At 45.2% G+C, this 27,777-nt stretch overlaps 1 protein-coding gene across 2 annotated transcripts in view; it reads left to right on the forward strand.

The window, feature by feature from the left end:
* The window catches only part of SPATA7 (spermatogenesis associated 7), a 504,965-nt gene that overhangs the window by 89,125 nt on the left and 388,063 nt on the right, over nucleotides 1–27,777 (forward strand). For both annotated transcript variants that reach the window (XM_078660014.1, XM_078660015.1), the window contains 2 exons: nucleotides 24,887–24,961; nucleotides 27,108–27,200. In XM_078660014.1, the coding sequence (XP_078516140.1) occupies nucleotides 24,887–24,961; nucleotides 27,108–27,200 (168 nt within the window). The remainder of the gene's footprint in view (nucleotides 1–24,886; nucleotides 24,962–27,107; nucleotides 27,201–27,777) is intronic.

The following is a 27,777-nucleotide window of genomic DNA, read 5'->3' on the forward strand; positions in this document are numbered from 1 at the left end:
ACGGTAGTACGGAGCCGGGTTCTTTGTTTTGTGTTCTGATTGTGAAAAGTGGCATTCTTCTTGTGCACAGTGCACATCTGCACAGTAATCAATCCCATTCTGGGCCAGGGATTACTTGTGCAATGTGCACTTTTACACTTAACAAATATATTTTGTTTTTTAGATAATTCTTGTTTTATTTGGGAGAGTATCCAGCAGCACCCCAAACACTGCTACTAGGGTGCATGTGTGACACGTGTCTTGATATAAAAAAAATTCACAAACAAAATAAGCATTGGCAAAGCCAAAGGCCAGGAGACAACCTCTGACATATTAGCTTTGGCAATGCTTCAAATTATTTATTCCCTTTTCTACCTGAACTGGGTAGGGTTAAGGAGAGCAATGCAACTCCGTACCCTTACTTCTTTGAACTGTCTCGCTTTTTATGTACCATTTTTAGGTTAAGCCTAGACAGAGCTTGTGCTGTCTCTTTGAGACATGTTTTATTCTATTTTGTGGCTTACAGCCCGCATCCTACTTTTCATTTGTCAGTGTCCTTAAAAATTCCTTGCTTGTAAATGGTTAATCATGTCTCTTTGTCTCATCTTTTAGTCAATTGTTAACTCCCACAGAGCAGAGCCCCAGGACTTGTACTCTTCCACTTGGCCAATTTTATTTCCTGGCTTGGGTACTATTTTTTAAATTTTCAACAAGCACTTCCCACAAGTGTGCTGTTTTCTTTAACTTGCTCAGCGTGCCACCCTCTTCAGGACCGCCGCGCATCCTCTGCTCTCTATGCGTATTTTCTTTCCTTTGCTATTCACATGAGTGCCTGTGACTTGTCTTTATATGACTTCAGAGGATTTCATTTAAAATCTATTACCCACTCTCCATACATTCTGTTCTGTTTGGGCTTCCTATCAGCTCCCCCTTCCTGCTGTTGTTAAACACGCTCCTTTTATTTACCACCCCCTCCTGCTTTTCATTGGCCTTTTTGACATAGCACAAACTCCACCGAAGGTATCGGAGCACTTTACAAGAACAAAAGTTGCATTAGCTGGACACAGAGAGATTAACACAACACAGGATGCGAGCCTCAAGTTAAGACTCGAACCCTGTTCGCCAGTTTCAAGGTCTGATGCTCTAGCCCTTGCGCCACATCCTCTCCCCTTAAGATCAGCATATAAGATCTCTGGCACTCCTTTGGAACGTACAATTATAATGCATTTCCATTATGAGTTTCAAAGCAGCACCGGCCATCTTGTTTTCTAATGCTGCTACCAAATTCAGTTCACTCTTTTGCTGCAGCCTCTGCCTGACCCTGACAACCGCTTGAGATGTACATTAAGAACCCAGCCCCGCATCTCTTTGGTGACCCAAGCCTGGTCTGGGTCAGTGGATGGTCAAGACCTCTTCCTAATGGAGCTCTCCTGCCTACAGTAAGGTACCAGCATCTGTTCTACTGCCTTTTGACCTGCCCGAGTATGAGAGGCTTAAGATGAATGCAGCACAGGGGAGTGACACGTAGACTTGTCTGTTGATTATAATTTCCTCAGTACTCAACATTACTGGTACTTTTTCAGTCACTGTGTCATTCAAGTCAATTTGAAGTTGTCTTCTTATGCTCTGCTTCTTATTGTTAACTTCCTCCACCACAGATGTGGTAATCACTTCATACAACTTTGTACTTGGCGACTTTAATACCTGATTCCTTCTGCTCCTTTTTCTACTCAGTTTCTCTTTAGGTTATTAAGTCTATGAGAGCTCGATCTATTTTGTACAAAGAGACAATATCTCAGTTCTTTGTTCTTGACTTTGTGAGGTCAGTGTCTTTGGAAATGTCCCCATTCGTTTTGTTTGAGTTTGTGCGCTTGTTGTGTCTGATAATGCCTTGGATGACTGTGGTTTGTTCTGTTCCTATAGGGGTGAGTTTGCTTTGTGCACCCAGGTAGTGTCATCATTAATTGTACTAGTTTTCGCGTGCTTGGTGTGACTGTCGATGCCATAGTCTTTATATTTGATTGTATTCATTTACCCGGGACCAGATGGTATTCCCCCGATCTTTTTAAGTCTGACCCACTTTTTGGGCTCCGGTCCTTGTGGCTGTATTCAATGCAGCTGTTCAGACTGGTTGCCCTGAGTCTTGGGCTACCTCCAGTATAGTCTCCATTTTCGAGAAGGGAGATCGGAATAGCACTTTTTGCCATAGGCCAATCTCACTTCTCGATTCAGTGGTTAAGGTGGTGGGCTGAGTACGTTTAGAAAGACTTTCCACCTGGGCAGAAGATTAGAAGATCTTATCAGATGTCCAGTTTGGATTTTGCCCTGGGAGGTCTACCGTGGCCCAGTGCCTTAATTTAACCATGGTTTTAAGCAAGTATACTGTGGCGCTTCCAGGTACTGTCTATTTGGCCTTCATGGATCTGTCCTCCGCATTTGATTGCGTGAACAGGGTTAAATTGTGGCAGTCCATAAGGGTCATGGGGGTAGAGAACATCATTGTCAACTTCTTGGAGGAAATTCATAGGTCGACCAAGGCCAATGTCCGATTCTCCCAGGATCTCCGTGTTTCACGGGACTTTAATATTAACAGGGGAGTACGGCAAGGATGCATTCTGGCCACATTTGTGTTCAATTTATACATCAATGACCTTGGTAGAGCCATGAGAGCAACAGGGGTGGATTATCCGTATGTGGGGCGCCGAGGTCTTCCTGTCCTTCTATATGCAGACAACGCAGTCCTTCTTTCAAGAACTGCTGGAAGTTTGCATCCTTGTTAGATGCTTTTACTGATTTTATGACGGACAAGGACCTATCCATCAATGACTCAAAATCTTATGTAACGCTGGTGGGGTCCCGTCCCCCAAAAAGCTTTCAATTTAGAGTTGGCCCTGCAAAAGTTCCCTGTACTAACGTTTTTTCTTATCTCGGGGTGCTATTGGACGACCAGTTAAAATGGGGGCCATTAGTTTGTGGGAAAAAGGGGGATCTGGCTCGGGTGTACGATGTCATATTGAATTTTGCTTCAAAATTCGGGAAAAGACCACTTGCAGCCATGCTGAAAATTTTTCAAGCAAAAAGTGTGGCCACAGCTACCTATGGAAGCGAAATTTGGGGTTATATCCCCGCAAATTCCCTTCAGGTGACTGAGAATACCTTCCTGAAGCGACTGTTGTGTGTTCCGCGTGGTTTGTCTAACCTGGTGGCCCATTAAGAACTGGGGGTCCCCTTTCTAAGTGACATCTTGGCATTACGTCCACTCTTGTTTTGGCTGAAATGTTGGATGAATAAGGCACTTACTTTGACCCATCTGATTTTAAAGGAGTGTATGTCTATTGACAATGTGTCCCAAATACCATGGCTTAAATACATTAAAAGTAGTCGTGAAGGGTTGGGGCGTGCTGATCTATATTCCAACCCTGAATGTATTGTTAAGAAAGATGTGAAGATAATTAGAGAATCCTTCCTCACACTAAGAAAACTGGAACGGGATGAGAGGGAATTATGGAAACCAAATGTTCATACTTTTTAACGCTCAAAACGAGTCCATCAACTGACCATATCTTTTGGGGACCCTATCCACACATGAGCATGTTTTATTGACTAGGTTTCGCATGAATCTTTTTCACCTCCTGCTTGCTAGGCCAAGAGGGTGCAGTAGAGGGCAATTGTTGACACCCGGTGGCTGCGACGGTCAGTCTCCACAGGATTTGCTACATTTTGTATTTTTTTGTACTTTTTTATGCGATACCTCGTAGACATTTTTTAGTCCCCATTTTAAAGAGGATTAATTTTACCCAGGCTCGTCCTGCCCTCCTGTATCTGCAATTGGTGAAGGAGGACTGTATATTTTTTATTGTTGGTTATTTAAAATTCTTGGTAAGAACCAGGGCTTGTTTAGATACTTAGGTATAGTTTGGGAATTTTGAATGGACTCTCAGGGCGTTGAAGATCAGTTTACCTTTGAAGTGTATCAACAATTTTTGGGGGATGTGGTTTGTCCAGGTTTCAGGCATTTTATTGTCCGTGAGTAAAGTAAATTAGGAGGGGATGTAACAGGCTTCTCTTTTTATATTATATAAGGCACTTTTTAATGAAATGTTTTAATGAAATATGGATGTTATGTAACTTTTATGGTTTACTTTAGTGAAACCGAATAAAGTTGATTTGATTTGATTTGATTCCTTGTGCTTCTTTTTCTACTCGGTTTCTCTTAAGGTTATCAAGTCTATGAGAGCTCGATCTATTTTGTACAAAGAGGCAATATCTTAGTTCTTTGTTCTTGACTTTGTCTTTGGAAATGTCCCCATTAGTTTTGCTTGAGTATGTACGCCTGTTGCGTCTGATAATGCCTTGGTTGACTGTTGTTTGTTCTGTTCCTATAGGGGTAAGTTGAATGTTCATTATAGTGTGTGTTTGCCTTTGTGCACTCAGGTGGTGTCATCATTTATTGTAGTAGTTTTTGCGTGCTTGGTGTGGCTGACGATGCCACTGGCTTTATATTTCAGTGTATTCAGTTACCATTATTAATTTTATCTGGTTGTGGGTAGTTAGTGTAACTTCTTGAGACTTGAATATTAAACGTGGTCGTGTATTTGGGTGTCTTTGTACTTTCTATATGGTTATGTCTGTTTGATGTGACTGACTATCTCCTTTCTTATCACATTCGGTTGCCTTTGACTGTCAGTGACCCCTGTTCTGTGTGTGGTTGCTCTGAATGGCAATGTCCCAGTCCATCATATTAAGAAGTGTGTTTGTTATGGCTGAACGTCCATGCTTACTTTTACTGTGTTTTTGGTATGGATGGCAAGGTCCTTGTTCCATTGTTTCGTTATGTGAAAAAAAATTGGCAGGCCTAATACTTCACTACATTTGGCTATGGGAGGTTGTGTGTTGTTGAAGTTGTAGGAAGTCTTTGTATTTTGAGCGTGTGCTTGGAGTGCAATAGATTCCCTTGTTCTGTCTATTAGGCTTTGTGCAGGTGGTGTGTTGGGTGGGATTTTCATTGATTGCATTCTGTGTGTTCGTTTCTGCATTGTAATGTGCATTTGAGATAGCAGTTAATGCCTTGTTTCATTGTGTCTCGGGTGCAGTTATATTTGTTTCTGTTGTACTGTTGTAATTGCTGTGTACCTGGGAAGTTCCTTTTGCTTGCTGTATTCTCTGGGAGATCGTCAATTATAAACTGAGCTAGTGTGACTCCCTTGGGGCCTGGGTGTTTTGCAAGAACTTGTTGGCTCTAGACAAACATCTGAAGGGAACATTTTGAGGTTATCTAACTGCATGACAGTGTTGATGCTTGTAGCATTTCTGAGAGCAGTGCAGAAGTGGTATGTGTGGCGCCTCTTGGCAGGGCAGAGATGCTGCTTGTCGTATCTCTTATTGTGAGGCTATGTTGGTAGTTGTGGGTGCTCTGATGCCAGGTCGGTGTTGGTGCTTGTGCTTGCAGCATCTCTGATGAATGGGTATGTTTGATATCTGGGCCATCTTTTATCTTAGGTCAGTGGCATCTCAGGTTTAGTACTTCTGGTATCTCTGATCGTAGGGCAGTGTTGGCACCTTTGGCATCTCGTGGGCTGGGCAAGGCTGGCAGCAAAACCTTAATGGGGTCATGAAAGTTCTAATGCTTGTGGCACACCTGGTTTCAGGGGTAGCAGCATTTGCAGATACAGGAATGTAGTGTTGCGTGTGGCATCATCGTGGAAATGGCCACTGTGGTATCCCCTACAGCAGGTAAGTGATGTGAGCTGTGGAAATGATTAACACTGGAGCTTATATTAAGAACCTGCTTTTACATGTCACTTCAAACTGCACTTTTGCCGTTTCTAAGTGCTGTATATAACAGGTGTTAGTGGTACCCAGTTTCATGGTGCTTATTTGACTGAAGTTGGAGCCTTTCCTGAGCGCAAATGCATGTCCTGCAGACCAAAGCAGATGCCAACAGAGAGCGTTTAATCAGTTAGCCATCTTGTCATGTCTACCGTACGCCATTTGCACTGGCAGGGCATTTTTTTAGGGTCTGGGATTCTTCACAATATGGCAGGTTGTCGGTGCTTGTGACATTTCTGAAAGCAGGACATCTATAAGTACAGTGTACAGTGTGCAGTGGCACCTCTGACACCTCTGAATGCAGTGCAATGGTGGTACATGTGAGATCTCAGAGTGCAGTACGTTGGTAGTGAGTATGGTGTTGCCTTAAAAAGCCTTGGAATGTTTCCATCAATGTTTCCTGAAGCAAGCATGTATTCCTGAATCAGACTTCGTGGCCCTGTGTGTAGTAATTATATAGATTGTCAATCCCTGACTGCACAGCACCCAGTATGCATATTGTTATGAATGATAGGGTGGTCACCGGTATTTTAAACTTAATATTACTATTAATATGATGTAATGCGTACTGTATATGACTAGAAATGTAGTGGTAACGTATGGTAAAATTGAGTCATTCAATGGAATCTAGATCACTTTCATTATGCGTCTACTAACTAAATCAATGGCATACATGTATTGCAAGCAGGGCAGCAGGGTATATGTGCTTGACTGACTGTTTAATGTAATGATAGATAATGCAATAGTACCAGTAGAACTTAGATGTAGCCTCAGCTTATATATAGAGGAAGACTGTTGTGTTGTATTTTTAAATTAAGTAGGCATTATGTACGTTTGTTTTTAGAATTATGTTTTAATTGGGAAATTGTTTTTTTTATAATGCTGTTTTAGACGCACTTAATTTTATTGTGCACAATCATTTTACTATGTGTCACTGTATGGCTTAATGCTGAAACAGTGAAGACAATTTCGATTTGATTTGATTCTCAGCAGGGTGTCTTGAAGCAAATAGAAACACTGGGAGGCAAATCACTTCATATAGTGCTGCTCTACCGAGAAGTGAGAGGGGCGCCTTTCTCCAGTGCTTTGCATCACTCTGAAAGTCACCTAGTCCCATAGGCAAATTATGTCAATGAAACATGTCCACGTTACTTGTAACCTTTCTGCATTTTCTTGATGTTTATTTCTGTCATCTTTTAGGTGAGATGTTGCTTTAAGCAAAAAGCATATTGCTTGTTCAGCCACTTCCTGAGTGCTTTAGAGGTGAGGGAAAGAGAACCCTCAGAGAAAGTGTTCTGAGGCAGAGGTTTTAGCTCGGGAAGTGAAAGCTCAGCAAGTGAGCATCCTTCCCATGACCTTATCTCAAATGGATATTGAAGAAAGAGAAGGATGCCAGTGTGCCAAGTCCCAAGGGTGACCTTGTGAAAGATTCACATTGTAGCATGTTTTCTTGTGAACTGTAGAGCTTTTGTAGGGAGAGAGGGGCGGTTCTTTGTAAGGTTACGATTGACTGAGAGCGAGTATAAGTGATTAAAGGAACCTGTAGGTAGCTGCATGAGATAGCGCAGTTGACTTTGTAAGAGTGAACTCTACTTGTCTTTTAGGGATGGACTTCGTACTAGAAGCCAACCCTGCCCCTCGGGCACTTGACAAAACTGCCCGTTATGAAGAGCAGGTCCTGGAAATATAGCATTTAACTTCATCTGCTCTAACGGCGCAAGGTTGTTTTAGAATTATGTCTTTGTGGGGTATGCAGCTCCGGATCAGTCTAAGAGCCAGGTCTTGAGGTCCTTCCTGAACGTGTGCAGGGATGGAGAGCGTCTGATGTTTACAGGGAGCTCGTTCCAGGTCTTGGCTGTGATGTAGGAGCAGGCTCTCCTGCCTGATCTGTTTCTGCGGATGCGGTCGACCTCTGCCAGGGTGAGGCCGGCGGAACGGAGGTTCCTCTTGGGTACGTGGAAGGAGACTCTCTCGTTGAGGTGTTTGGGTCCGATGTTGAGGAGCAATTTGTAGGCGTCGGTGAGGAGTTTGAAGGTAACCCTCTTCTCCACGGGGAGCCAGTGGAGGTCTCGTAGGTGTTGGGTCATGTGTTCATGACACAGTGTCCCGAGGATGAGTCTGGCTGCGAGTTCTGGATGGTTTAGAGTGTGTGTAGAAGGGTTCTGTTGATTCCGGCGTAGAGGGCGTTGCCGTAGTCTAGTCTGCTGGTTATGAGCGCGTGGGTGACAGTCCTTCTGCAATCGGGGGGATCCATTTGAAGGTCTTGCGGAGGATGCGCAGGCAGTTCAAACTGGTGAAAGCGAAGGCGTTGATCTGGCAGTTCATGGAGAGGGAGGATTCGAGGATGATGCTGAGGTTTTGTGCGTGATCTGTGGGGGTGGGTGAACTCCTGAGGGCAGAGGGCCATCAGATGTTGTCCCAGGCGGAGGTGCAGGGTCCGAGGATTAGGACCTCGGTTTTCTCTGAGTTGAGCTTCAAGCAGCTGTCTTTCAACCAGGCTGCGACGTCCTTCATTCCTTCCTGGAAGCAGAGTCTGGTGTCTTCGGGATTCTTCGTGAATAAGAGGATGAGCTGGGTGTCATACTATGCTGACCCCATGTTGTCTGACTATGGCGGCGAGGGGGGCCGTGTAGATGTTGAAAAGCGTGGGGCTGAGTGATGATCCTTGGGGTACTCCGCAGTTGATCTGTGTGGGTCCGGAGAGGAAGGGAGGGAGTCTAATCCTCTGGGTTGTGCCGGAAGATTGGATCCAGGTGAGGGCGGCTCCTTGTATCCCTGCATCATGAAGTCTGGCTGTGAGCGTGTGATGTTAGACGGTGTCGAAGACTATGGAGAGGTCTAGAAGTATGAGGGCCGCAGTGTGTCCCTGGTTGAGTAGCATGCAGATGTCATCAGTGGCGGCAAGGAGGGCGGTCTCGGTGATGGTATTGCTGCAGAATCCAGACTGGGAGGCATGTAGGATGGAGTGCTCTTCGATTAAGGTGGTCAGCTGAGTGTTTATGTGTCTCTCAGTGGCTTTGGCTGCGAAGGGGAGGAGAGAGATGGGCCAGTAGTTTTTCAGGTCCGTTTGGTCGGCCATGGGTTTCTTGAGGAGGGGTTTAACCTCCGATTGCTTCCAGTCGTCTGGGAAGGTGCCGGATCTGAGGGAGGCATTGATGGTCCGTCCTAGTTCGGGTGCGATGGTGGCCCTGTGGAAGATGTGCGGTGGGCTGGGGTCCGTCGGGGCGCCTGAGTGGGTTTTCTTCTTGGTCGCGGTGATGTGTTCGACGGTGGCGGGAGTCCAGGTCATGACGGTTGGTTTAACTGTGGTGGTGGGAAGGGGGGTGGTGTACGGCATCTGTTTGCTGAAGTTGTCGTAGAGGTCCTTGATCTTAAGATGGAAGTAGGTGCTGAGCTTGTTGCAGAGTTCCTGGGAAGGTGAGATGTCCGTGGCTTCGCTGGGGGGTTTGGCGAAATGCTGTATGACGTTGAACAGTTCTTTGGCGTTGGTCGCGTTGGTATGGACATTGTCCCTGATGAAGGTCCATTTGATGTCTCTTATGCGCTGGTGGTATTCCTGTGGTTTTTCCGTGTTTTTCTGGTTTTTCCAGGTTTTCTCTAGGCGTCTGCAGGTGCGCCTGGCTTCTTGTAGTTCTGTGGTGAACCAGGCGGCATTCAGAGGGCGTCGTTTGGCGGGGTGTCGGAGGGGTGCAAGCTTGTCGACGCAGCAGGAGATCCAGCTGTTAAATTCCTTGGCTGCGGAGTTGGCGTTGGTTGTGGCGCTGGTGAGGTCTTGGAGGCGGGTGGTGTTGAGGTGTACCTCTGTGACCTTGCTCCAGTTCCTTTGTGGTGGGCGCGGGGTGAGCTTGGGTGCGGTGGTGGTGTTGAAGGTGAAGTGAACGCAGTGGTGGTCCGTCCAGAGGGTCTAGGTCAGGGTTCCCCAAACCGGTCCTGGAGGGCCGGATCCATGCCAGATTTTTAAAATAACTACATGTATCTAAATGGGGATATACAAAAAATCTGGCATGGATTCGGCCCTCCAGGACCGGTTTGGAGAACCCTGGTCTAGGTGGTGTGACTGAAGCGGATGTTTGTCCCTCCTGCGAAGATGGAGTCGAGGGTGTGTCCAGCTCTGAGAGTGGGCGTGTTGACGAGCTGCTTCAGTCCGAGGTTGTCAAGGAGCATGGTGGAGTCGGGGTCGCTGCAGTTGTCGAGGTGGAAGTTCAAGTCCCCGAGTAGAATGCACTTTTTAATATTATACAGGCCCTCTCCAATCCAGTCTGTATGGGCAATAAGGTGGTTGCAACGCAAAGACTTTGTGATGAGATTGCTGCCCACTTTAATGAAAAGATCACCAAAATTGTTGTAGGTCTTAACCCAAGTAACATTAGCTGTCAGGATGAACTACCTCAGACACCAGTCGAAGAACCACAGGCAGAAATATCTCTAGAGTGTTTCCAACCTCTTACCGAGGACACCTTTAATAGCCTTGCTCAAAGTGTATCCTCTCTGTCTCTCTATAATCTCTGTCCTTATATCTAGAGGAAAATCACTTGCTAGACAAGGACCGGTTTGTGTTCCGACCAGGCCACGAAACTGAAACAGCCCTAGTGACCTTATTGGAAAATCTACGAATGCGAGCCGACAATGGTAATCCATCTGTACTAGTGTTACTAGACGTGTTGGCCGCATTCAATATGGTGAGTCATTCAATACTGCTGGAAAGACTGGAGAATATAGGTGTGAAAAGACAGCCACTGAAGTGGCTGCAATCATACTTGACGGGTAGACAACAGGCTGTGACCATGACACCATTCACATCCACTAAGACCCTGGTGTGCCAAGGGGTGGCACAGGGCTCTGCGATAAGCCCCATTCTTTCAACATCTACTTGCGCCCTTTGATCCCTATTATCAAGTCTTTTGGAATTGACCTGGTTAACTACGACGACACCCAACTGGTGTTCTCCCTGGAAGGGAATCTAGCAGTAACTATGGACACATTCCAGGAATGTATGCAACAGACCTCCAATTGGCTTAGGAGAAACTCCCTACAATTTAACGGGGGGAAAACAGAGGTTGTATATTGCTCCACTGCTAAAATATCTTGGTATCTGCCGTTGGAGTTCAGACTTACCCCTAAGGACAAACCTTTGATCCCAGTTAAAACTGTGCGTAACCTAGGAGTTTTGGTAGATGACAACCTCCAAATGGAGTCACAAGCCAACAAAACGGTTAGTGTCTGTTTCTCCCTGCTAAGAGCGCTTCAAAAAATTCTCCCACTATGGCCTGGTGACACTAGACCCCTTGTAGTGAGGAGTTTAATTCTGAGTAGACTGGACTACTGCAACTCTCTGTTCTGGGAGCACCACAATCGGTTTTACGGGGGTTGCAGAGAGTCCAGTCTATAGCAGCAAAACTGGTGTTAAATAGTCAGCTCAGATCCTCAACGGCGTTGGCCCTAAAGGATCTTAATTGGTTGCCCATCAAGGAGAGAATTCATTTTAAGTCTCTCTGCATTGTATTCAGAGCAGCACATGGTCTGGGTCCAGTGCCTTTGCAGGAAAAACTTACCTGGTATAATCCTGGGAGAAATCATCATTCTTCCAGTGTAAATCTGGTAATGACCAACAGATTTAAGAAGTCCAGGATGGGAGGCAGAGCATTTGGTGTAGCAGCGTCACACCTCTGGATTGATTTGCCCCAGAGTATCAGACCATCTAATTCCCTTTTCTTTTTAGAAAAACCTTAAAAACCTGCCTTTTTCCTAGGAATGAGAAAAATGAGCTTAATGAGCTTTCTACTTGCAAATAGGATCTTTGCTTGCTGATGCCATCTGTTAAGTTGCAGCGCCAGGATACCGGTAGGGTGACAGTTCGCGCCATATAAGTCTATAATACAATAAAATGTAGTCCGTGGAAGTGATGGCGTGGGGTGTAACGAGCTCGACGATGGTAGTTGCGGACTGGGTGCGAGGTCCCGGGGGTCTGTAGACAAGGGTGCCGTGTAGCGTGGTCCTGGAGCTGGTCTGGAGCTGGGGGTGGAGGTGTTCTGTGTTGGGGAGAGGGTCACTCGTGCTGGAGGTGGAGAGTCAGAGGGGGATCTTGTGTGCGATGGCGAGTCCTCCTCCTGGGTGGTGGGGGTGGTCCTTTCTCTGGATCTTGTAGCCTTCTGGGATGGCAGTGGCGATGTCGGGGACGGACGTGGCGTTGGTTCAGGTTTCTGTGAAGAAGGCGACCTCGGGCGAGAGGGTGTCGATCAGGTCCCAGATCTCTATGGCGTGTCGGTAGCGCACGTTGAGGAGGATGCATGTCAGGGCTTCGGTGGTGCGTGCGTCTGGCCGGCCTTCTACGGTCGGGGGGGGTTTGTCGATGGTAAAGGATCTTTGGCAGGTTCTGCACGAGAACTGTCCGTGGGTGGTGTTCGGTGAGGATCTTTCGCAGTCGATGTGTCTTCCGGGATTGAGTGCGCGGAGGGCGGTGGAATCGTAATGGTGGGGCCTTGGAGATTCAAGGTTCCTGGCGCTGGCCGCGGTCGGGACGCGGAGGGGCGCAGACGGGCTTGCCTTAGGCACGCCAGCTGCGCGACTGCCCAGGGGCCGCCATTAAGAACGGGAGGGACGATCAGCTGGAAGGTGGGATCGGCAGTGGAGGGGGCGGGGCGCAGGAACAGTGCTGCGGTAAAAGGAAGCAGGGAGACGGCGAGAACCGGGTGACAACTTGACTAGAGAGAAGGAGTAAAGGAGTAAATACAACAATGCAAAAACGGCACAACAGTATCTACTGGACCATAATAATTAATAAAATAATTACTCAGGCAGAGGAGACTGGCACGCAGGGGACTCGAACCCCTCACAGGAGGAGGAGAGGAGGCTCAACGGCGGAGAAATGAGCGCAGAGCTGCCGGGGAGAGAGTGTGTCCTCGACCAGGGTCAAGGGACATACTTGCGATCCCCCGCAGCAGCCGCCATTAAGAAGGGGAGCAACCATTGCATACTGGCGTAGCATGGCCTTTGTGCAAGAAGGCTGACTAGTGCCGGGAGGCCATATTTGGGGTGCGCTGGGCCCTTCACACCCCAGGGCTGCACTAATGATAGCTTCCGTGTTTTTCCTTCCAAAACGCAGCTAATGCTCAAGAAGGGACTTGACACAAACTGGATAATCCTGGATCCCCAAGGGACATGAGTTGACTTTACAATGACTCAACCTGAACAGTAAAATTGTATATGTAATGCGTTGAGCTAGTTCCCCAGATTGAAAAAATCAGCCTGCGACATAGTTCGGTTGATGTCTGACAGCACAGTGTATCATGATGTGAATTCCAAGCAATAGTCGCTCCAGGCCACGGGCTGCCACATCTCCTATGCAGGGCTGTAATTGTGCAGGGCAGTAGGGACTGCTTGAAATGTCCTAATTTCACTGGTTTGTCTCATATATGAGGTGGTGAAGGCTGGCCTGTTCAGGAGAGTGTTCGCTGTAAATATAAATGTAGCTCAGTGCCCTTGCTGTGAAGTAATGTTTTTATCAACCAACAGCCTTAGTAAGGTGTGAGTTGTTTGTCCTAGAAATGGTATGTTCATTACGTTTGCCTAGCCTGCTTTCACTGCATATCAGTTTCATGGTGCTAAGGATTCACTGAACAGGCAAAGTACAGCTAAAATATCTTAAATGAGAGCAGGTAAACTTGACTGGATGGCACAAGTCACGCTCCCATTTTCCAAACATTAACAAAACCCATCTTCTTCTTCGTAGACCCATAACTTGAAGGAGTGCGGGCGCGTCCACAAATTCATTCATACATGTGGGCTGCCGAAGCTTTAAGCAGGCATGGAAGGCTGGTTGCTTAAGGAAGCTTTTGCACCTAATGCAGCAGTTCCACTATGTCATAGAAATACTGATGTCTTGTTAGTTATCCCCTCTATATATATATATATATATATATATATATATATATATATAAGCAGTCCTAGTCCCGTCCAATAATGGCGGAACCAAACAGGTCAAGACCTCAGAAGCCTCACGCCCAGCAAAATGAAATAGCCACAAAGAATGCCAGGAATCCAAGAATGGAAAGCAGGGAAGACGGTTTATTTAAATAAAGATATATATATATATATATCTTAGGGTAGCGGCATGTAAGTCTAGATTTACTATTCTTAACTCCCATCTGCATACCTTGAAGATATGTATATCGTAAAGGTAAATATATGTGAAGTTAAGCATAGTAAACATGTATTTAGCTTCACAATATTTGATATTAAGACCTCAATATTTTGTGCCCTCGATATGCTTATGGAAACCCTGCTTTTCTGCTGACATTACTTTCCCCATCCTTGCCGTCAGTCAGAGTTTTCTGCCCACCGCGCTTGCCTTTCATCCTGCTCTCTTCTTTGGTTGTGCAAGGATAGAGGCTAAAGCCAGAGATATATCGATGTCCGTCAACCCTGACCATTTGTCATTGTTGAAGGTCAGACGAGAGGAAGGCACAGTGCCATCTGAACTCTGGCTGACCCAACAGCTGAGGTCCTCATCCGGAAGTCTCAATGAATTGCCATTGATTCCCTGTCTGCTAAATGATCCATATATCACTGCCCCTTTGGGCCATTAAAAAGAGAGCTGATGGTTGCACAGCGTCCCCAAGGCCTACATGTGCACGTGTGCCAAGAGCTGATGCAGCTTCCTTGGTGTCGTGACCTCGTGTGACCTTGACGTGTCTATTACCATCCTGTAGCGCTCCCATACCATACCACTGGGTGACGACTGCAGTTGATCTGTAATGTCCGCCTCTGAGTTTTTGTGCATCTGAAGATTAGGCAGCGTTCAAGGTGTCCTGCCATCTTTGATTTTTCTGTTTTTAGCGATAGTCTGATGTAGCCTCATCAGTTAAATTGTCATATACTTAATATCAGGCCACAATGCCTATTTTTTGTAAGGTTTTTATTATGCGCGACTGTTGATTTTCATGAAACACATACAATAGGCAGACTTGTGCAATGTATTTAATCTTATTTTTTATTCTGATTGTGGTGTGACCTTTGTGCATCCATCCTCTTGTAGTAGTCATTTACCACTTTGGCAATCAATAATTTATCAATGCCTTATTTAATTGCTCAAGATAGTCAATGTATATTGTACAGTTAATAAAAACAGTAACAAACAGACATATAGAATACAAACAAGCAGAGTTAAAACTTTACATTAAAACTACAATTGAATTAGTCTAACATTTGCTGTATGCATTGGTACAAATATAGAAGTAGTGAATATTATAAAGTCATTTATTTTTAATACGATTTGTGAGTGACTTTGCTTCTTAGATGGTTTGTGCCCGCATGTTTATCGTGATTTCTTTTGCATCGAATTCATCCCATCGCCTGTTATTCTTTTCACATCTCCCGCGTACAAGCTTTCCTTAATGCCCGTGTGCAATCCTTCAGCAATGAGAAGGTGCCCTCACAGGAAATGATTGATGTCTTTCCATGGGTGTCCAAGCGTCGCACTTTCTTAACCGGTAATGGAAGTTGTAATCTGAGATCAGTGGCTTGCTTTCATATTGGGTATGGTCAGACTTTGCTGTCGAAGTGCTTCACGAGACCATAATGTTAGTTGAAATAAAATATTTTAAATAATCTGTAAAATCCGATATTTACGGCAGAAGTCGAATTTCTAGTGACACTTTGTGTACTTTTTTGAACAAATCATTTTTATCACGTTCCCACATAGAAAGAAACAAACCAATGAGCAAGCGTCCGTGTTGACGTCAAACCATTTAGATTGTTTAGAGTACCAAAGCAGTACTTGCATCACAAGTAAGAGATCCCTGTCTCCTTCCCTCACTTTATATCCTACAACATCAACTTTGTCAGTCAGCATAAAGTATCGTAGGTGTTTACACCACCATAGGGGATTGGAGCAACGTATATGTAAAGAGTCTCGGTGTCTGTAATGTGTATTTGTATAGCGCACACCTCACCTGGGATGGTATCCAGGTGCTGAAAAAGGAGTAGTATTGGTCGAGCCAGGGTCAGGATTAGGTGATGGGCTAGCTATTTAGCTTCTTGCAGTTTTCAAGAACTGAGGGATAGGCTCTGATGTGCTGGGGCAGGTCGTTCCAAAGTTTAGGAGCTAGGTGGGAGAAGGCACAACCACTGGGTCTGGTTCTGGGTTTTCGGAAGGGTGGGTTACAGTAGGAGCCTGGCTGAGCAGGGGTGTCGGGTAGTTTTGTGGAAGTTTATGCAGTTGTTGAGACGTGAGAGGTTACTGTTATGTAATGCTTTGCAGGTGTACGTGAGGTGTTTGAAGAGTGCTTTTTGTGGATATGGAGCCAGTTGAGCTCTTTGAGGTGGGGGGTGATGTGAGTGTGGGTGGGGTGTTGATGGTGAGCCTGGCCACTGAGTTTTTTTTATGGTCTGAAGACTTCTGGTCAGTTGAGTGTTGATTCCAGCATGGAGTGTGTTGCTGTAGTCCACCTTGCTGGTGAGTAGGGCTTGGATGACTCTTGTGCGAGTGTTTTGGAAGCACAACACAGAGACTGTGTTTACTTGGCCAGTCGTGGTGAGTTGGTTGTTGATTGCTATTCCGAGGTTCCTTGCATGGGTTGCCAGGAGAAGTATGGGTCTGAGTTTGACAGGCCACAGGTGGAATCCCAGAGTGAGGTGTCTTTGCCGAAGATGACTATTTCGATCTTGTCTCTGTTGAACTTGAGGCAGTTGGTGTTCATGCATCTGGCGACTTTGGTCATGCGGACAAAGAAATTGGTCTGGTTGTTTGGCACTTTTTTTTGGAGAGGGAGAGTATGAGCTAGGATATGATGTTGATTCCATGGGCACAGATTAAGCTAGCAAGTGGGGTCATGTAGGTGTTTAATAGAGTGGGGTTGAATGCAGTGGCGTAACACAGGCCCTCGCATCCCCTGGGGTGCGGTGCGGGGAGGCGAGTTGCAGAGGGTCCCCTCAGCACAGTATTCTGGCCTGAGAGGTTCATATTCAATTTGGAGTGGGGGGCCCTCAATGTATCTTGCAGGGGGGCCCCCATCAAGTTTCGTTATGTCACTGGCTGAATGAAGATCCTTATCTAACTCCACAGATGAAGTTGATGGCATCTGGGGTGAAGGGGGCCAGGCTTACTGTCAGGGTGCGGCGATCAGGAAGATATAAATCCAGTGAAGTGCTACAGGACCTTGGATGCCGATTTGTGCAGTTGTTGAATAAGAATGGGATGGGAGACAGTGTTGATGGCTGCACAAAGATCCAGTAGGATGAGGGCCACGTAGTCACCTCTGTCCATGATCATCCAGATGTCATCTGTGGTGACAATGAGGGCTGTCTCTGTACTGTGGTTGGATCTGAATCCAGATTGAGTGGCGTCGAAGAGGTGTTGTCAGTGAGGTGGGTTGTTGGGTGTTTATCATCTTTCCATTACTTTATTCTGGCAGGGCAGCAGGGAGATAGGCTGGTAATTTTGGTAGTGTCTTCAGGTCTGCTGAGGGTTTCTTGAAGGGGAGAAGTGCTGTTGTGTGTTTCCAGGTATCCAGATGGGTGGCTGTAATTGAGTCATTCAAGATCAGGGTGAGAGCTGTGCTGATGGGGTCAAGTAATTTGCTGAAGACGCGATGAGAGTAGGGGTCTGATGGTGCTTTGTATTGTCTGGACTGCATTGCTGTTGCAGTTTCTGGAGTGGTGGTGGTGGGCGAGGTGGTCAGGGTGGTCTTTTCGGTGTTGGTAGAGATAGGTAGGAGGGCAGCAAAAGTAGTAAGGTCCAGTTAGGGCTTGATGTTTTCATAGTTGTTGGTGATCTTGTTGCTGAAGAATAGGGACAGCTGGGTGCAGAGGTTCTGAGAGGGGTTACACTGGTGGAGCTTGCTGCTGGATAGGTGAAGTCTTTCTCGGTGGCAAAGATTTCCTTGTTGCTGTTGGTTGTTTTTTCGATGTTGTTGGTGAACACAGAACATTTAGTCACTCTGATTTGTTAATGCTAGTATTTGAGGGTGGATTTGTAGGTGCTCATGTCGGTGTCATTCTGACTTCGTCTCCCTCTGCGTTCAAATTGCTTGCAGTGATGTTTGGTGAAACTGAGCTCTTCCGATCTGGTGGCTCTGTTAGCTTTGAGAGGAGCCAGGGTAAACAGGTGTTCAAGTTGCTTATGGATCCTTGTTTTTGTGTTAAGGACAGTACTGTTGGAGTTCAAAAGATCAGTACACTTCTCAGATCTTGTTTCAGTCCCGTCGTGAAGAATTGGTGATGGTGTTTCTACAGTGGTGTAGCATGGGTATATGTCTGGTGCTATTTAGTACTGTTGCTTATGCCAAAAAAGGACAAACCCTCTTCCACAATCATCACGGATCCCTGCCTCCAACAGCAAGGGTTTTCACCAATTTCCTTCTGGCTCCGCAGCAGGGAAATAGTGATCCCCGCACTCTAAAAGAGAGTAGGGAATCGCAAGGAGGGGGAAGAGACATCTGTCATTTTTTTGGGCAGCTGTTCCGTTGCTCCCCTTCTCTGAAGGAGGCCCTAAATGTCAGATGCTTTTTCAGCTGAAGGGCGAGCCCAGCAATTAGGAGTTTCACCTAATCAGACCTGTGAAGACATAATAATGCTTTCTAGACCTTTGAGGAGTGTCCTTCAAGTCTACCGCATGCATGGACGAAGCCTGAAAGTGGCATTGCCATTGCTCTAATGTTCTGCCTCACTGTGTAATGCGACATTTCCAGTTATTCCTCCCAAAACCAACCCAGCCATCATGTAAGGGTCTCAGTTGAAATGGAGGAGATCTACTCTGATAACGAAGTGCAGGGGAGTGGACCAGGAGCAGTGACTGGAGTGCACATAGCCTCATTATCAGTTATGTTGTCATGAATCACCTTTCCTTGTTAGGATATAAATAGGTAACCAAATTCAGGGCTCGAACACAGAAGATGACGAAATAACCTGTCAGTCGGACAGTAAGGGCGAGGCACTATGTTCCATTAATCCCTATACCAGTTTTACTAGCGAGCCTAATTGCCATCACTCTCCAGTGCCAGGGTAACATTTGCAGCCTACAGGCAGCTCTGCATGAGTATGTAATCAGTACTGTCTGGTCCTTTGTGGAAGGGAAGCGGAAGCCCAAAAGAAGGAACGGTACATCAAAGGGATGGAGTATCCCAACACTGTTTTCACAGCTGCCAGGTTTTCTGTCCAGAAAGGTTGGATATGGGGACAATCCCAAACAGACATGCTTGACATCTCCCAAAAGACCACATTCCTCCAACAGAGTGCCCTCATAGATGAGTACAATCTGTGTTGTTTAGCTTGGGAGAGGTAATGGTCAAATATCCCTTTGTAATGAGCCTCTCTTCCCAAGAGAGTTCAAGAACTTTGCACTGAGTCCTGCCAAAGACACATCCATCGGGCCTTTTCCAACTCACCTACCAGAGCTGTAGCCCATTTTCGCTTGTGAGGATTATGCACTGGAGATGCATTTTCCAATAAAAGCGTGTACATGGCTAAGATAATGCCTTTTGAACTACTAGCCAATTTCACATATTTTCAAGATGAGTCAGATCCTGAGTAAGTGGCACCTTAACAATGATGATCAAATCCCAGTGTCTCGGTTGGGCATAATGGAGCCCTTCTGAGCAATTGACCATAAAGATACACCTAGTGGCATCAAAGGTAGTATCTCACTATTATGAAGCATGGCCAGTATTGTGGACAATCTCCTGACCACCACTTTTCATACGGGCCAGGCATTAACACAGATGAAAAGACTTGGTAAAAGAGCGTTGGGGTGTGTGGTAAGGGGCTTGAAGTCAGACCAGAAAATTTTTGTTAGCATGTCACAAACAACATGCATGTTGTTTGTAGGAGTGCTAAGGTAGGCATTTGTGGGTCTATCCTGCTTAGACTTCCATATCAGGACTTGTGGAGTTCTGATCACTACCACTCAATCCATGTGTGACCAGTTTGTCCGTTGCCCATAGAGTCCAATCTGAGAGAACGTGTATCTGAGCTTGTCTATAGTATGGTGGAAAGTTTGGAAGGGGAAGTCTCCTGTTGTGCTGAATTTTGCCACTCGATAAAAGAGCTATGATGTCAGGATTTGGGAACTTCATCCATAGTAGGGGTTTCTGTATTCAACCCTGTTGCTTTGCTCGCGTGCTCGTCTGTCTTTCCGAGAGAATTGTTTTTTCGTTTTTTTTGCTTGAATAATATAATGATTTCACTTTGTCATAAGTGTGATGCTTATACAACTGAATCTTGAATATGTTTGGAAACAAAAACAACTATAACATTTTTTTTTAAATAAATAAACAAATATAAAAAAGAAAAGTCATTTGTGTGGTAAGATTCTATTGCTGTGAGAAAATATTTTATCAGAGTCACTACCGATTTGTAAATTAGACAGGCCAGATAAGACGTTTTTTGATATATATTGTTTCTTTTTCACCCCTCCTCTTGGGCCTTAAAGTATTAGGGGGATACCTTTGTGCCCTTATGGCCACTGCTATTCAGTGCCACAGTGCAAGTGCTCCCTATGTTAAATTGATGTATTGATTAGTGACTCCATGATTGGGCTATTTGATTTACTTGTCAGACCCTAGTTCAGTGCACCATGTGTGCCCAGGGCTTGTAAATCAAATGCTGCTCGTGGGCCTGCAGCACTGGTTGTGCCATCCACAGAAGCAGCTTGAAAAGTGTGTCTCAGGCCTGCCATTGCAGAGCCTATGTGAAGTATGTCGACTTGGCCAGTGCACCCACTTGCCAGTCCCTAAACCTTCCCTTTTCTTCATATCAGACACCCCTATTGTAGGCACAAGGGCAGGGTGCATTGTAAGTATTAGGTAGGACATGCCCTGGTGTGTGTGGCATGCCCTAATAGTGAATTACAGGCATTTTCGTTTTTCACTATTGCAAGGCTACCTGTTCTCCATAGGCCAGAATGGGCAGTTTGATTATTACATCTTATAATCCTAACTGACTCAGGGAACACTGTAGAAATTCCAATTTAGTTTGCCTGAACTCAGAATGAGAAAATACATCTTTTAGTGAAGTTGGTTTTAACATTCTGTGTTTGAAAATACGACTTTTAGAAAGTAGGTATTTTCTTGTCTAACTATCCAAGCCTGCCTCTGCTAGGTTGTGTATTCATTGTCTGGAGTTTGCGTGACAGGGCTGGGGGATTCCAGGAGACAGAATGAGTCAGCCCAGTGGTGAATAGGGAGATCTGCATGTAGATGGGAGGGAGGAGTTGCACCTGGGACCTGAATAGGGCTGGGCCTTCCCTCCACAATGCTGGCTCCACCCCCTGGGGTGCGGCTGATGTCTCTGCCCTGCACTGTGAAAGAAGAGGAGGAATCATGTCAACAAAGTGCTCCAGGGCTGTGCTTTCCATCCACAATGCTGGCTCCACCTCCTGTGGGGCGTCCGATGTTTCTGCCCTGCACTGTGAAACGAAAGAAGGGGTTATGTCAACAAAGTGCTCCAGAACTGGTTTGGACTGGGCAAAGGCCCCTCTGCCTTCAGAGAACAAAGAGAAAAGTAGTATCAATATTGGGACCCAGACCCTAGATCTTTGGATCACTTCTGGGAACAAGACGAACCTTTTGCCAAGGAGAAGAACCATGGAAGCTGCAGGAGTTTGGACTGCCCCTCTGCCTGGGTGCTGTATGCTGGGTTGGCCTGCAGTGGTTTCTTTATTGCCAAGGAAAGGAGAAGGAACTTTCAAAGAACTTTCATCATCTTACAGAATATTTCTCCAAGGGCTTGAATTGTGCGTGCCTCCTGCTGAAGTCTCAGGGACAAAAGACTTCACCACCAGCTCCCCTCAGAATTCCCAGCAAGGAAATTCAATCTGCAGAAACCTGCATGTCGCTGGGAGCTGGAAGCGCGATGTAACGAGAAGAAGCGTGTCGTCGCTGTAGCTGTAGTCGTCGCATCGCCGGAGAAGCGTGCTGCTGCCGCATCTCCCAGGAAGCATGTCTTCGTCGAAGCTGTCTGCTGTCGCATCACCGGAGAAGCATGACGCCATCAAGAGGGTCGCCGTCGCATCACCGGAGAAGCTTGTCGCAGGGCCTGTCGTGGCTCCAAGGTACAGCGTCGTCGCAAGGCTGCCAGGGCGTGTACGCATCGTCTTAGCATTGTCACATCAAGGGTGCCATCTTCTCGCATCGCACCTGGATTGTCGCATCGCGGCACCATCTTGCGCATTGCAACCAGGCCGCAGGCCGAGAACCTACGCATCACCCCCAAACCAGAAAGGATCACGACGCATCCCCTACTCTGCGCAAGCATTGAGGCGCGACGCATTATCTCCCCCGGAGTATGGAACGGACGCATCTCCCACTCTGCGAGCCTTTTGTTTGTTTTGCGTTACGCATCCAGGTACTTTTGTGAGAACTGTGTCGCATTTATCACCAACTTGAACTAAGTAATTTCTACTATCTTTAAGTCAATCTTAAGTACAGCATTGTGGATTTTTGTCGTTTGTGGTCATGTGTTAAACTCCCTTGAACTATTCACTTTAAAGTACTCTTCTGTGTGTACTCCTTTATGTTAGTCTGCAATCCTCCTCAAAACCAGATCAATTGTGATGCAATAATAGGGGTAAATATCCACCTCCCCAAGGGCAGCGTTTGAAGGCCCATTTCAAAGAAAGTGTAATTGGTGCCTGATTCGAGATTACTTTGAAGGATTATTGTTTACCAAGCATAATCCATTTGTGAATAACTCTGCTGGATGTGAGAGAAAAATGAGTATTCTCGCTGATTTGCGTGGTGTCCATGCCATAGGTTGCTCAAACATAGATCATGAAGTATGGTTTTGCAGGTTTTCAAGAAGGCATGGAGTGTACCACTGATGTTCCTGACCAGTTTTTCTTAGCATTCCACACCAGGTTAAATTCCCCTGTGTACTCTATAGTTCCCTCGACAAAGTCCAATATGGCGCTGAAGAAGGAAGAAATCATGTTTTCTTGGCCAGTATTGGAAATATACACCATAGAGACAGTAACTCGCCTATCACATTTCTGGCCAGTATCTCTACCGTACCTCCTCTTCTTATCTTTTCTACTGGCAGTAGGGATGAAATTCGGGAATCTGTGTAAAAACAAGGCAACAGCTTTGTGCTTTGTTCAAGCTGATAAGCAGCAAGTTATGGAGCAGTGTTTATGTTAAAGGTGTGGCTTTTGTGGCTATCAAAGGTGTGATTCCTTTATAGCTATGACATCAAGTCGCCGCTCCACCCCCAAAATGTTGCCAGAGTTTAACCTTCATATTGAGGAAAGTTAATCCTTCAACATTGAGTGATACTATTTTAACCGTCAAAAGGTGCAGGACATCTATGATGATGAGATGAGTCACCCAGACTAGCTAGCATTCGTCTGCCTATATCCATTTCATGTGACGCAGTCTAGTACAGAAGATAACTTGATGATGCTGACAACCTTTGTGTACTCCCCTCCTAACAGTCGAATCCTAGAACCCCTGTGAATCAAACCATAGGTATTAAAAAGGATGGCAGTAAAAACAAGGGGCTTGAGCCAGTGCTCAAGACTGATACCCTCATGTAGAAGCAAACTGTCTGGGTCTGAGTATAGCAGGTCACAATTGTGCTGCAGATGTGTAGCTGTTCCAGGCACCTGCCACCCAGCCTCAAGTGATGGTGCCAATCTTAGCTCCCAGTACAGCATTGAGTTCTGCAAGGCCTTTGGCAAGGTCTGTCTTGATCTCAAACCACAATTCAGCTTTGAAAAGCTGTAGGCTGTCAAGAAGGGATGCTTTGGTTAGTGCCATATCTTTGAATATGACTGGTTGTGTTGAGGTATGGTAGCTGTATGCAGGATGTGCAGGCGTTCTAAACAGGACTAAGGCAGTGGTAAAGTAGCTGACTCTCTTCTGAGCATGCTTATTTGGAGACCTGAAACACCCAACCTTCCACGAGGCAGAAGATCAGGACTATTGCGTGAGCAGGATGAGCAAACACCCAGCAGCGGATAGCCAGTCGCTACAGCATGTGCTACTTGCTGTTCCATGCTGCATCCTTTTTTAAGGGAGAATATGAAGGAAATTGCAACAACAGTTCAAGTTCCCAAAGTGCTCCAGGAATCCTGAATAAGAGAACAGCTTTAGGCTCAAGTCCTGGGTGTAAGCACTTCTTGGCACCATGCACAGCTTTCAAGGCCTCACAGTGCCTGCACACCCAAGATGTCCTCGGGGATCTCTAGCAATAGGCCATGTCTCCTGAGGCAAAAAGTGACAAGGGAGTGACCATAGCTATGCCCAAGGGATTAAGATGGTTTTTGGATGATTAGGGTGAGATTAGGCCTAATGCCCCAGAGTGAGATCAGAGTCCCAAGTAGTGTTTCTCGTTAGTGATTGCAACTCGCCTATGTGTCTAGAACAGGCCCAGTAAAAGCCAACATTGGAGCTCCTGCTTCTGGTTGTATGGGTCTGGGGAAACCATTGTCTTCCCCATAATCCTCCTATGGTCCGATGACACGGCTCTCTGACTCTCAAAATGCATCAGCTTAATGGAGCAGTCCAGGGAATGCGTTGTCTGGCTCTTTTCTTCTCTGCTCCACTTCCAGGACTGTTGCATCCGCCTACTCACTGATCAATTCGAGGCCATCAAAGCACAAGTTTCATACTGCAAATCTGAAAATGCTGTGAGTCAAGCGAACACTCCCTCACCCTCCTTATTTTTTCATTCTGTCTCCTTCTTTATAAAAGCTTAACACATTTAAGATGGGCCTCGCAGGGAAGGCTGATGATGTTAAACCTTATGGGAGCCCCTTAGCGTTTTCTTAGGTCCCCATAATGGCAACAACGGCCCTTGTACATTTTTTGAGCTAATTGAATACCCACTTTTTCCCACGTTTTTTGCTGTTTCAATTCTTGGATTGTTGTGCTGAATATGTTGTATTCATAGGCTCTGTGTGACGACCAGCTTTTTAAGATACCTGTTAATAGGTTAAATGGTGTTGACCTTTTGTTTTTGACTGGGGTTAGATGGTGCAGTTATTACAGTCTATGATATAAGTTTGAACTGTGTGTCTATCATACTAACATGCACTTTTTATCGTTCCAAATGTATAATATATATTTTGTCTATTTTTTTTGTCAAGTGAGCAAACACTCGTCCATTCCTAGATGTGGGTTGGCGAGCCCATTCAAGGGACATTTCAGTACCAAGAGCAATGGTAAGTCAGAACCTTTAATGGTGTTGATTTGATGTAACTTTGGATGCCAGTTTCAGGATTGTGTGGTAGTTACCCAGGTGTGTTGTGTTACTGGTCAGATCAGGTTATTTGCCAACACTCCGTTAAGATGTCTTTCCCTCTGCCAGTCTTTGACGATTGTGGTCTTCCTCTTAGCTCAGCCTGTTTAATGAGGCTGCGGTCAAACCTGACTCCTTCAAGTTGCTTATGCTGCTGAATAGGCATTCCTATAGCTCTGGCTAGACTTCAGAGGAACTGATGGGTAGCAGACGGGTTGCCAATGGGCGATTGGCTAAAATTCGTTACCATACTTATTCTTTGTGACATCTGTAGTCTTATGCTGCAGTTCAGAGTTCAGTATCTATTTTTATAAGCGACTCAAAGTCTACATGCTAATACGTTTTGCAGCAGTGCACGTGGCCCAACCATTTTATCTTCAAATTGCAAAGTTAATCTCTTTCTGTTAGGAAGACTTCTGAGTCTATTTGCCCTCTTCTCAACAGGTCCTAATTTGTGGAGTACCTTAGAATGCTGCACCATCCATCAAGGCATTAAACTCCCAGACTCAGAATGTAGCTTCAGTTGTGGTGTTTTGCTTGGGTTGAAACATTTTAAATCGATATGTTTTACAGTTAATGTTTTCCTATCTGATTAGTGTTCACAAAAGGATAAAATTGCAGTGCGTGTTGGACATGATCACATAGGCGCCATCAAATGTTCCTCTTGACCCTATGCTGTAGGGATCTGGCCTTCAAAAGTTGTGTGCGTTACATTGGAGGTTGGGATGTTGGGGCTAGAGCAGACCACGTTTCAGTTGTTATGTTGTGCTAGGACATATGGCTCTATTGTACTGCAATTCTTAAAGAAACAAACATACAACAGTAATTGCATACAATATAAATTAATGCATGTGAAGCCAAGACAAGCCTTCTAATGACCAAAATAATCTATTTACTGTAGAAATGAAGACATTAATAAGTATTTACTAGAAGCCAGCTCAAAAGTTCTGCTAGTCAATAATACAAAGTAGTCATTAATTCAAAATTGTCTCGCTCCATGTTTTAACAGTCCGGAGTAACAACCATGCTTTTCCATTTGTAGAAATGGAGTACATATGGCCATTAAATACTGTGCTCTTAATGGCTGAATAAACCCTGCAGTATTTTCAACCGTTTTTGCTTGCAACATCTTTAGCCTCATCAATGGCTGGTTCACGTTAACCACATCCTTACTAAAAGCAACAAAAATGTCCTTGGGTAAGCCTTTGGTCCATCCAGAAAGAAGTACAAATATGTCCTGCTGTGTGGAACACGAAAACCCGCTCAATAAGTACTCGGAACCTTTGGTTGTTTTTCTGGAGTGATGCAGAAGATCATTTCTCAATTTCAAGGCTTGTGCACACGACTGAATTCAGCTAGAACCGTTTTTTTTAACTGAGTGGTCACTCTTGGTAGCGTTATCTAGCCTCAGAACGACTGGATTATTTGTTTTTCTAGACGGGCACACCAGGCTTAATTTTGGAAAGTTCCTAGAGCTGGAGTTCGATTGCTGGTAGCCAAAATGTATCCTCTGACTTAGAGATGGATATTTTAATATTCTTGGTGGCATTAGATATCTTAATCTTACCCTGTAAGAGGTCAGTCTTCAATTGATCAGATCTGTGCCCATGTTCTCCCTTAAGCCTTTCTATAGGCAAACAGGGCGGAGTTTCCAGACATTTTCACGCAATGCTAGAAGAACTCTAGTTGGTAGTTCAGATAGGTATCTGGGCAGCTGCTCTTCAGTTCTAAAATGTATTTGGAAATTATTAAGGCTGCACAACTTGGCACCACCTTCATAGATATTAAAGTAATGAGACATCCATGTCCAAGAAGGCTTGTCGCAAAAAGGTTAGTGGAATCCCTGTAAATTAGGCAACGCGTTTCGATAAGGGTAATTCTGGAGATTTGTGCATGGCAGAAACTGGAAACGTAGGAGAGGGTTCTACAGAGGCATAAGTATGGCAAATGCAATTAAATTAAACTGTTTTGTATTTGGTAATTGTAGAACTGTCTTGTGTGTAATTTTATGATGGTTGTTTCATTCTCAACTTGAAGTTTGTTATAATGAAGTGTGTTTGCTGTTCTAGCTTTCTGCACTGGTTCTTCTGGCCGCTTGACTGACCAGTTCCGGATTCGCGACCACATGGTGTCTCACTACCGTAAAATTCTTTCAGCCAAAGGTAAAAATGTATGCACGCAAAGGACCTCATGCTGTTTGATTTATGTTTTTAGAGTGCGAAATGCAAAGCTGTACCTACCCAGGGAGTTAACAAAGTCAAAATGTCCATATTCCTCTCCTTGACTCTTTTTTGATCCCTTTGATATCGTTTTTTGGGTGTGATGGCAGATAAAGTCATTGATTTTTATGTTAACGGTATCAGCTAGCCACTATATTCATGTTGTAGATTAATGATAAAAATAAACTTCTCTTTACCTCAGTAAAACGTTTTACAAAGTGCAATAAATCATTTTTGAGCCAGTTTCACTCCATACTCTGATAAGAAACTCAAACACGTTTCTCTTCTAAAAATCGTCTAACTCAATATCAAAGCTAGAAAATTGAATCCTTCAACTTCATAGAGCACTCACAAAAGAGCATCAATTGAGAATGGGTTATGTGTCCAAATGTTTTTTATTTCATTTGTTCATCCTGTGTTTCAGAATGAAACAATGAGTTTATTTGGCCTTACACTAATAGTTGGTAGGAGATGATTAAAGTATTGGGGTATAGACCATGTTACTAGAACCCCATCCTGC

Source organism: Lissotriton helveticus, chromosome 9 (assembly GCF_964261635.1).
Source record: "Lissotriton helveticus chromosome 9, aLisHel1.1, whole genome shotgun sequence".
NCBI classification, from domain to species: Eukaryota; Metazoa; Chordata; class Amphibia; order Caudata; family Salamandridae; genus Lissotriton; species Lissotriton helveticus.